This window comes from Megalops cyprinoides, chromosome 6 (assembly GCF_013368585.1).
Source record: "Megalops cyprinoides isolate fMegCyp1 chromosome 6, fMegCyp1.pri, whole genome shotgun sequence".
Classification (NCBI taxonomy): domain Eukaryota; kingdom Metazoa; phylum Chordata; class Actinopteri; order Elopiformes; family Megalopidae; genus Megalops; species Megalops cyprinoides.
Genome location: NC_050588.1, coordinates 19,950,572 through 19,962,084, shown reverse-complemented (window position 1 = coordinate 19,962,084; position 11,513 = coordinate 19,950,572). Strand labels below are relative to the sequence as shown.

Here is an 11,513-nt window from a genome sequence, read left to right as displayed (position 1 = left end):
CAAAGCCTAATCTGTATCAGAATGAGTATGAAAACAACAACAACAAAGCAAGCCTAGCAAGCCTGGTTCATAAACCTTTGATGCCTTAATTGATTTGTCTCATGATGTCGCTGGTCTGTGGGCCTTGTAGGTGCTGTTGATATTGAGGTTGGCTTTGGTATTGTTGCTGTTTGTGCAGCTGCTGTTGCAGCTCCTCTTCTTCTTTCTTCTTCTTCATAAACATCATTAACATCATCCTGATAGTTATAACACCTATACGAAAGCCGACGTATGTCAGGCTATTGCATTCTGACCTTGTTTATCTTATCTTAACTGTAACTTATTGATCGCAGGCAGTCAGCAAAACATAGCCATTGCATTTTCAAAGGGCATTCTTTTTCTTATTCAAAAATGAAATGTGTGTCGCTGCAACCTTCTATGGGTAAAGTGAGTTCTTGAGCACCAGAGGGTACCCTTACTTAAGAACTCACATTCTTTAAGGGCTCCAGACAGACTCTATGTCAGATACACTCACATAATGTAAAATGGCTTTGGCCAAAACATCTACACATACTACATGTTGGTGTTGTGTTAAAAGTTGAAATATACAAGTTTGGACAAATCTGCAATGTAGCAAGTGTAAATTTTATCATGAGTATAAATTATCACCATATCACTCAAAAAAATAACCCCATCAAGAGTGTACTCAGGAAAACCCATAATGTAACTTCCTCTTGCATACTTTGGAAACAAAATGAAGCACAAAACCAAGGAGGAGTGCACAAAAGTACATAAAACAGTAAATTTGTGTTGCTTCTGTCAATCTTAAAGGGCTGTAAAGAAATTCATATTGTCTTCATGAATAGCACTGTTAAGCACCTGAGAAGCAAATCTCTCCAGTGGCTGAGTTGTCTCCCAGCTGCCTGTTACAGCACTGGTGTTCAAGTCAGTTTAAATTTTCGCCAGACTTTTATGTGATTCTGTAAACTCAGACTGTCCACTGGTCAAGATCAATATCATACCTTACTCACGTCTTACAACGATGCCCAGGAAAGCAGTTTCTTAAAACCACATTTCAACAACAGGGCCTGCAGCATGTTTCAGCTCATAGGTTTTTAATCTGAAGTCCATCAGCAATATAAAAAGGGTGACTTCTTTTTATTCTTCTCCTTCTTCTGTGTCCAATTCTGGGCCTCCGCATTATTAGAAGGATATAGAGGCTCTCAAAAAGTTCAGAGAAAACCAGCAATACTGGTTCTCAGTAACAAACAGAAGTAGTGAACAGAGATGAGATGATTAACTGCTTATGGCAAAAGCTTACTTTAATCTTTTTAATATCAGCAAAAGGAAACTGAGGGAGAATTTGATTTGATTGAGGTTTTTTTTTATTATTTTTAAAGTGTATTATTAAAGCAGGCTACAGAAACTATTTCAAGCTGAGTTCTGTCAGCAAATCAAGAAGGTGTGGGTGGAAATTAGTTAAGGGTAAATTTCTCTCTGAAAATGTAACGTATTTTTCATGCTGAGAGTTATAAATGTACGGAATAGCTCACAAGGATTAATGGAGGAAACAGAGACCCTTTGCATGTTAAAAGTAGGCATGACACAGTTGTAGATGTCATTCTGTCTATAGACAGCAGTCCAAGCCTTCATGGGATGAATGGCCTGCTCCCATCATTAAACCTCTTAAATTATGATGTAATTAGTTTACCACATAATTAACAGAACAAATGAATTCAAATGTAGCAACACAGACACCCTGTTAATTACATATTTTCTGATGTTACTGGTTATGATGTCATATACTGTATGTATTTGATCTGTTTAGTATTTAGAGAAGTAAACTACAGAAGTGTTTGATGCCAGGGTTGTGAGAATGGGGAAGTAATTACAATCCCAAGGGTCCATGGATGAAGTGCAGCCCAGGAAGTGTCACCAAATTTTTAAAAAAATAAATAAATAAACCTGTGGGACTCAATGGACACTGATAAATTCTAAAAGGAGGGGTGGGAGGATTATAATGAAGACAGCAAAGGGTAGGGTATGTGCTTTTACGTATTACTGCAATAAAATTAACAAATGTCTGGCAATGTTATCACATGTGTTCTCTCTTGGGCTCCCGAGCAGCTCAGTAAGGTGCTCGCTCCCAAGCAGGCACTTTGAGCCTATGCTATGTTATTCACCGATGATGACGGAGAGTCCATAGAGGCAGAGCACAATTTGCCTTGCAGTGAGACAAAACTCCTGTACAGTTAAAAACAAATTGCATGGGCTGTCACAGTTGTTTCACAGCAACACATACAGTGAGAGAGAAAGAGAAACAGACGAAAAAACGAAGAGAAACAGAGATGCAGAGGCCGTGAAATGAATTGAACCTAGTCTGAAGTGCACAAACAAAAGATTCATGTATATGCAGCCTATATCTATTTGATGTGAGATCTATTTGAGGTGAGAGCTTGCTTGCCTGTAAAAAGGTGATGCCTGCTGTCATCAAGAAACTGGTTCTTTTCCCAGGACAAAATAACTACATAATGCAAAAATATACAGGATATAAGGAACATTAATCAGCCTAAATGGTCACATACAGAGATTACGTCAACCACAACAGTGTTGTAAAATTGAAATATTAAAGTTGTGTGGGGTGGAGGTAGAGAGTAGGCACAGCCACTAGAGGTCACTGTAGTCAAGGGAAAGGCGCATCTGGTTACACTTTATGCTGTGGGTGTGTGTGGTGTGAGTTTCCTGCTCTTTTTATCATATTTAAACACAGATGGTCAGTTGAAGATGACATCAATTTTATTTTATCAATAAAAAAGTCAAACAAGATAAAATCAGAGAGAGGTTCCCATGACATCAGGAGATAAATATACAAAGCTCCCTACACTGGCCACCTGCAAATGGACGTCTGCACCTGAATTCAAAAGGCACTGTGAAATCCATCATTAGCATGCACAGATTCCTCACTGCATCTGTCTGCACATGAAGAATGAGGATTGGAGCATCATTTTCTGGCTCGACCTTACAAAATAGTGCTATTTGTCCCTGCCATCTTTCCTTTGAATAAAGAGTAACAGATGGAGCTACATGACAAGAAAGACTGTAGTCCAAGTATATTTGCCATAGAACTATTCGCTGTTTACTATCCCAAAATGCTAATCAACTAAAAAGCAACTGTAAAAAGGCATACTGTGAACAAGCATACTGTGAAACCTGTGGATCTGCAGTATGTGTTTGGGAATATAGCCATTCCATGACCTCAAATCCATGTCCATGATAAAATAAAACGGGTTTCAGAAATAAATGAATATATGGATGGATACTAAAATATGTGATAGTTATTTGTAAAGTAAACAAGGTATTAAAAATTCAGAAGACTGTTTTTTTAGAAAACCTGCGACACTGACATTAGTCGGTTTTGGCTCTTGGTCTTCATCAGGTTTGTTACTCTTGTGGTCATCTGTAATAAATCAGCACAGAAAACTTTATGCATCTGGCTAAAATCAGAATTTTTTGAAATGCTGGATGGTGCCTTGGAGCTATTCCTGAGCATCAGAAGAACCAGTTATGTAGACAATGAGCTGGAGGCCTGGCCTTGCATGGAGGACGTGTCAACGGGTGCCATTAATGTGAACAGAACAGTGCAAGCTCACACATGCTAAAACACAATGAGTAGTGCACTTCATACCACATACATCTATACATTATAAAGTGGTTTAATTCAATGCTTTAAATCAGGCACACAGAAACCAGAAGGAATGTTTAGAAATAGTAGAGCCAAAAAATAGAAGTCTCATTTGAGTGCTACCTTAGTCTCTTCTATTAACAGTATAGTGATCACTGATGTGCAGGTTAGCTTTTCATGTCTGAATTTAAAGCTAGACCACTCTCCCTCAGTGCTTCTGCTCATAAATTAGAAAGATTAAAAAATGTTATTCATGAGAATAAAGAATAATATGAATGTAAATATACAATCCCTAATTCTTCAACTGAACACACATTAAGTCACAAAACAACTGCATGCTTGAGTGCTTTAAAATCCCATATTCACTATCCTTTACAGACCCTTCTGTAATATGATGTTTAAAGTATATGGAGAGCAAACTCAATCTTTTGGTTAGATAGCCTAGCACCAGTAGCTGATACGGTGGTCAAACATGAGGGTCGGAGAATATCACATTGCATTATATTCCTTAGCAAACACCCCTGTGAAAAGTGAGCCTCATGATGTCCATTTATACAGCTGAATATTTTCTGAAGAAGCTCAGGTTTAGGGCCATTCTCAAGGGTACAGCAGCAGTGCCCTACCTCGTAATCGACCCAGCAACCTCTGGGCTCCCTACACCCTGTATACAGGCACTCCGGCAGCTGCATTGGGTTTCAGTTTACAGTCTTCCTCAGGAGGTGGCTGCTGTTTTCAGAAATGTGTATTCAAGCCAATGTTTTCAACGTGATCCTCACATTAAAGCACCTTATCAGCTAATGTAGCCAGATGTCACACTTCTACTTACTAAAACCCCAATGCATGATCAAGGTTCCTCTTATATGTTTTAGACTTATTTTGCCACAGTTTTTGCACCTTTTATGTGACCACTCTAGTCCGTTGACGATAAGATATATATGGACATATGGACACATATATATGGACACTATATATATGGACACTAATATTTTGCCAGGTCTCCTGTAAGTCAAAGAGACTGTACTGAGTTATTGGCAAAATGAGCCTGGCACATGTGTGGCACATGACTGCCCCACAGCTCCATGCAGCAGGAACAAAACAGTAACAATAACACTGATATCACAAAGCATTTCAGACCATGCCAGTAATAATCAATGTAACATGTCTACATCCTGCTTTTGAAAATGTCCACAGCTAATGCACAGCTCATGCCCTGGATCTGCTGTGCATAACAGTGTATGCATGTGTGTGTGTGTGTATGTGTGTGTGTGTGTGTACATATGTATATGCACACAAACATACTGTATATTACATATAAAAATCTGTCTGAGATCATCCTAAATGCTGCTTAAAAATGTTAAGTGAAGCTACACAGAATTCCTCCGCGAGTTTGGGGTGAGGCAGCTGCTGTCCAGAGAACACGGTGTCAGGTCCTCTCTGGAGCCATGTGAGCCTCCGTCAATCCTGTAGGAGATGGAGTTGTAGTAGACGGAGTTGGTATGGCAGCCCAGGTGCTCATGGTGCGAGAGGGTGGGGCTGTCACAGGCACCCAGCTGGTCACACATGCAGGGGCAGAGGGAACGGAGGTGGGACTCGGATTTGGGCTGGCGTGGCCTCGGGGGGCCCCCCCACTCCCGTTCGCATTCCCGCTCCTCGCTGGGCGACGGGAGGAGGTTGAGGCGGCTGGCGCCCTCCTCCATGGGCAAGAAAAGGGTGCTCCTGCTCCTGCTTCTCCTGTCCTCACCCATGCTGGGACCTCCGCGCCCGTACCACCCCCTCCTCATCGACACCCTCTCTCGCGCGTCATGGCGCTCGTCCTCCACGTTCATGGTGAGGAAGCGCAGCACCACCAGGTTGAGGAAGGCCCCGATCACCGTCAGCCCCACCAGGATGTACATGAAGCTGAAGGCCACGTAGGGCGTCTTCTCCTGCAGGTCCTCCTTCTTCTGCAGTGCCACGAAGTCCCCGAAGCCGATGGTGGTGAGGGTGATGAAGCAGTAGTAGTAGGCGTGGAAGAAGGTCCAGCCCTCAAAGTGGGAGAAGGCAGCCGCTCCAACAGCCAGGGTGCCGATGCAGGACAGAAAGCCCACTAGCACCATGTTCTCCATGGACACCTCCGTCCTACGCAGTCCCAGCCCCTCCTTGGTCTTTCTCAGCAGGCAGCGCACAACGGTGTTCATGCGCTCCCCAAGGCTCTGGAACATCACCAGCGTCAGTGGAATACCCAGCGCCGCGTAAAACATGCAAAACACCTTCCCGCCGTCTGTGCCCGGCGCTGCGTGTCCGTAACCTGCAAAGTCATGCCCCACGAAACAATGCATTCAATCAGAACACCTGCTGATCTGAAACAAGGCTAATTTTTCAATTAAATTTCAATTAATTGATCCAGGCGGCGCATTTACCGTACGCTAATCTCCTGAAAAATACTTAACTTTCTCTACATGTAACTTAGGTGTTGTATATTAATGTTTAATAAGTACCACTTACTTCTTTCGATTGAAGAACTTGTGCGCAGAAAAAAATACATTTGGACATTGTGTGTAATGTAATATATACACTGCAAAGTTGCACACAATTTAAAAAAAATATGTTCTGCTATGACTGTGCAACGACCATGTAAGTAACAAAAGAAACCAACGCTTGCCTATCGTTGTGATGACGGTGATGGCAAAGTAGAAGGATCCGGCGAATTTCCACTGCCTCCCGGCGCGATGGGGCTCCGCTTGCAGAACCACACGCTCTACTTCTCGGTAGTCATTCTCGGAAAAGCCGTATTTTTTCCTCATCTCGTGGAGTTTCTCTTCCAAGATTCTCTTCCTGGAGCTCTCAGACTCAGATTCCAGCGCGTCGAAAACCGCGGCCCCGACCAGAAGGTAGGAAAACATGCACAGGATCAGCGAGAGGGTTCTAATGTTCTGCTTCCTCATCTTCGCGGGCGGGCGAAATGGATTGGGGACGAGGAGCAGTCGCGCCGAAACAGGTGGTGCAATTCACCGCATCGCCGCCTTTCACGCCGAGCGATTAATGAAGTGAATACCTTAAACGTTTGAACAGTATGCAGCATACAGTTCTCAGCAGGTAAATTAGAAACATGCCGAGGAATTCATTCGATCCCCAAGCCAGAGTCAATCTGTGCTGATAATTCGCCACTATTATATTTTAAAGATATAATGAGAAGTGTATCAATTATTCAAAGTCCAAGTATTGCTTCCAGGCTCAGGGTTTATTTGCTTATTTTATTATCCGGGATTACCTAATCAACAGTGGATTTCAAGTATGTAAATGAATTTAACCATAATATCTGTGTATGGGACGCCTTTTTTAAGTCGATTTACACTGCATACGTTTTTACGAATTATTTATTTTTACAGATGGATGTTTACTGAAGCAATTCCGGTTAATTACATTGCTTAATAATACTGCAGCATGTCCCACAGAGTATTCAAATTGGCGACCTTTCGAATACAACCCCCGCTACCGATCCTCACGATTAAAATAACACGGCCTTAAATCCTCTGTATCAAATATTATGTGCATAGATTTTGTCTGAATAAGAAACATTTTAAAATTCCACCTTTTCTTTGCATTTTTCCGCCATTCGATTTGCCATAGTAACTGATTATCTTGGCTGCCGCGTGGTCTCTGTTAAAATCGGTCCCTGTCTCCCGAGTTCTGCACATTTTTGACAAGGCGTATAAGATTGCTTCCCTTCAGAGTGGGTTTTATTTAGCCCGTAACTCCCAACGGGCATTCTGCTTAAAACCTACGTTTTAACAAGAACTCATACTGAAGTCCACTTTTGGTGACAGCTGCAAAGGGACGTGTGAAGCTGTCTCTAAAACATTACATTACATTACATCATTTAGCAGACGCTCTTACCCAGAGCGACTGCCAAATGAGTGCATCACTATGCTAAGAGTAGTTATCGAGAAGTATTACAAGAGGTCAGTAAGATACTGAGTGAAGTGCTAAACATGAGGAGTACAGACTGACAGTTTTAGAAGGCGTTCCTTTATTATTGACGCTATGGCTACTACAAAGAGGCTGATGCAAGGAAAAATCACAAGCTTTATTTTGTAGGCTATCAACGGTAATCACAGATAAGTTTCTAGGTCGAAACGCAATACACTGATTCATTAATTTAACAGTTTCTCACAGCTTCCCCCAGATTAAGCCTTTTACCCAGGACCTGATGCCAGACGATGAAAGAAGACAATAAATATAGTGTACAGCTTCTATTGTCGCGATTTAATGACCTGTTCACCATCCGTACTTGCTGCTCTCCGTGGTGCTGAACGGTCTCTCCCGCGGACTTCCCGCAGCGCTCTGTTAAGACCCACGCATTAGCGTCCCTTCTTAATATAACCAGAAATCCATTTGGGATTGAATGGTTTACGTACCAACAATAAGACTATTTTTTCAGGCTAATGAAGAAAAAGGTGAATTGTCATTATTATCAGTTTGTATTTTAGTTGTTAAACAAACGCAGCCATATTAAACAGACGTTTTATTGAAATAGCTAGTTGAAATTTTCAGATTACAGAAGACATCCCACCTGTCCTTTTTTCACAGTACACAGTACAACCTCCAACAGAGTTTTTGTGTCTGTAACTCATACTTTCTCAGGTGTACAGGATATAGTAAGTCTGTCAGAGTCAGAAAAAAGAGGCAGGCAGAGAATGAGATAGGGAGTGTGTGTGTGTGTGTGTGTGTGTGTGTGTGTGTGTGTGTGTGTGTGTGTGTGTGTGTGTGTGTGTGTGCATTCGTTTGTGTGTGGGGGTGGGAGGGTGCAATGTGGAAACAGCTGGCCTTCTCATATTTATCTGTCTAGATTACTTTGCCTTTTGAAGCATGCATGCAAAGAGTATTCACAATCCACTTGGATAATGTATCAGTCTAACTGATAGCCTCTGCCTGGCGGAGCTGACCTTTATGAAGCACGCTCTGTTCCAGACTGATGGACGCAACATTTTTCATTTACAGAGTTTCTTTTTTGTGATAGAGGGCAGCCAACTGGGGTTCTTTTTAATGAAGACAAAAGCAGTAAAAGGTAAATGCCACAATCATTCTTAAACGCCTACATTTGTTCCAAGCACGGCATCATGCACATCACTCTGTTTTTGCGTCCCCTTCTTCTTCTGCTGAATGCACTCTGGAGGTATTAAATCAGTGCTGGATCACTGTGCCTCTGAGACCGAAGGAGAGCCTATTGTGATTGCGCTGTGGACCTGGGAGAGCCGTCGACTGTAGGTCCAGGTACCATGCACATCGGAGCTGTAAAATCAAAACTGGCTGCTCAGCAGATCGACCTTTTGTGTTGTATCTAATAGGGCAGCAGTGTGGCACATCTTTTATGGAACTGAGGTTGTAAGCGGGAGATTGCAGGGTCAACTCCAGGTTGGGGCTGTGTCCCATTCAGCTAGATACTCAACATGGATTGTTTTAGGAAATGTCCGGCTGTATAACTGGGCACACTAATATGGACATGGTAAACTGTATAAATCTGCCCAGATTAGAGTGTGTGTACAAAAAAGTAAATATTTTTATGCCTGTTGGGCCTGCAAAGTGTTAAATTCTGCTCCCAAAAGGTCACAGTGCCAGTGTCTAAGTCTGGCTGTCTGTGTTACTGTAATGGAACAGCTTTTTCTTTTTTTTTAAGCAAGCAGATTGCAGTCAAGTGACAATGTGTACCAAGCCAACAGGCGTGTGCTGTTGCCATGGCTACAGAAGAATCTAAAGTTTCAGGCTGATGGCACAGTGGTGGTTCACTTAACATGACTGCCTTGAAATGGTAATCGCAACTGATTTATAACTCAGCCCCTAAGAGGAACTGTCTTCTCAGATACTTTCAGGCTGGCCTCTCTGCATAGCGAAAACCTCTGTCTCAGCTTGATGGTCTGGCTTTTCTGGAATGTTCTTCAACCTAAGGTGGCTATGAGTTGTGTGAGTGCTGGAGCATTCATTGCAAACACTATTTAGTCCCACTACATGACAAAATAAATTGAATCTTCACTTCAGAGAGCAGAGTTTGTAATCTATGTGAAGCTCTTCTTTTTAAACAATGCTACACAGCTCTTACATGCTGTGGTGTCTTACAGAGTGTGCCTCACTCTTATTTTCTTAGTGCAATAAAACTCAATTATATCTCATCTGATAAGAGGAGGCTGCAGAGCTAACAGTCGTACAGCAATTTCCTTTTTTAATTCTGTAAGTAAGAACAATGCAGCAGTCGGGAGACAGCCATGTGATTTCTTCCATCATGTGATGTGTTAGCTGATGTGTTCTCTGTGTGTGTGTGTGTGTGTGTGTGAGAGAGAGAGAGAGAGGGGGGGGGGGAGTCCTACATGTGTATATATAGTGCAGTATTGCCAGTTTGTGTTTGTAGGTGTAAAATGCTAGCAAGGGCTCAGCACATGTGGCTGCTGTTGATGGCCAGCTAATGAAGTCCTTGCCTGGTCACATCTGTCTCCAGATAATACCTAAGTGGGGTACCACAACTAGCACCCAAGGTCAGCATTCCCAACAGTCAATGATTTGAAAGGGCAAGCTGAAATAAGCCTCAGGGCACATTAACAAGGACCCTAACTAGCACAAGTAGTGGGTGGCAATTTTCCAACTGTCAGTTCTGAAGATTTCTACTGGCTCTATATTTCCATACTTAGTCCATACTTAACTTTCATACCAAATTTATTCTGGAAAGAGGCACATAGCACATTCTCTTATTTTGTTTCCTCTGTTCCTAGATGCCCTTGCCCAAACCTTGTGACAAAATGTAGACATCTGTTTCATCACTGCTAACGATACTCATTACATTACATTACATTAATTTAGCAGACACTGTTCACCATATCTTATTGTATGATGGTGGGATCTTCCTGTATCCCTACAGTATAATACTCTACTTAATGCTACTCCCTCTCCTCTGCCTCTCTGCATGTGTCCAACACAGTGCCCCAGACCTTAAGAGTATTTTAAGAATTTAGTTCTTTATCAAGATAAGGATATATGATAAATTTGTTTCCATTCTAATGCCATGAAATATGCAATCAGTTTGTCCCCTCTTCCATCATATTTCCTAATGCAGTTACAACATTTAGGATTCTCCTATCTGGGAATCATAATTTGACTGATTTTCTTAAACAATTTTGACTGATGATCTTAAACACAAGGAGAATATCATAGCAAATTTGACAAAAAATAAAAAGGGATTTAGTGAAGTGGTCCCCCTTAAAAGTCATAGAGTAGACCATCGGTCATTGATGTGAATCCTCCTCCTGTCTATCATAAGAAGAAAAAAGAGGATGGAGTAGAAGAATGCATGTTGAAATGAAAGTCTTTAATTCAGTAGAAAAACAGTATCGAAGCACTCAAAAAACACAGACTTCAGGTTCAGCGGTGTTGGAGTGAATCCCAAACAGTCAGACTTATTCCCATATATACAGTTTAGATTGTTCTTAATGTAAATGAACCAGACCTGTCGCCTGTATAATAATGAAGTCGGAGTGATATGTTTTTTTAGGTTACACTCTTGATGTGAGTGAACCGAACCTGTCGCCTGTATGATAATGGAGTCAGAGTGCCAGTTTTGAGTAAGCCAGGATACCATTGTTTGAATAAGCCCGGATACCCCTTTGTCTGAGATAGTTCTTGATTGCCCACTCCTGGTCCCATTCTATAATAGTGTCTATCTATGTTTGTCATCTCGCTTGACCAAATTGTTAAGGTGTCAGCAGAGGTGTGGACCGTCCTGTCGGGGTTTCTGTGATCTCAAGCCCTTCGTGATGCCGCAGCTATTCAAATTAGATCATGCCTGGTGGAATACATGTTCTGGGGCAGAATGCTGAAATTTCTTACA

General features: G+C 41.9%; 1 protein-coding gene across 1 annotated transcript; it reads right to left on the bottom strand.

Moving 5' to 3' along the window:
* Window positions 1-4,876: 4,876 nt before the first annotated feature.
* Window positions 4,877-6,585, bottom strand: LOC118779855 (potassium channel subfamily K member 15-like). The gene is made up of 2 exons (XM_036532155.1): window positions 6,303-6,585; window positions 4,877-5,948 (listed from the first exon to the last, which is right to left on the bottom strand). Exons 1-2 carry the CDS (start codon window positions 6,583-6,585, stop codon window positions 5,026-5,028), a joined length of 1,206 nt encoding a protein of 401 aa, XP_036388048.1. The 3' UTR covers window positions 4,877-5,025.
* Window positions 6,586-11,513: the final 4,928 nt, after the last annotated feature.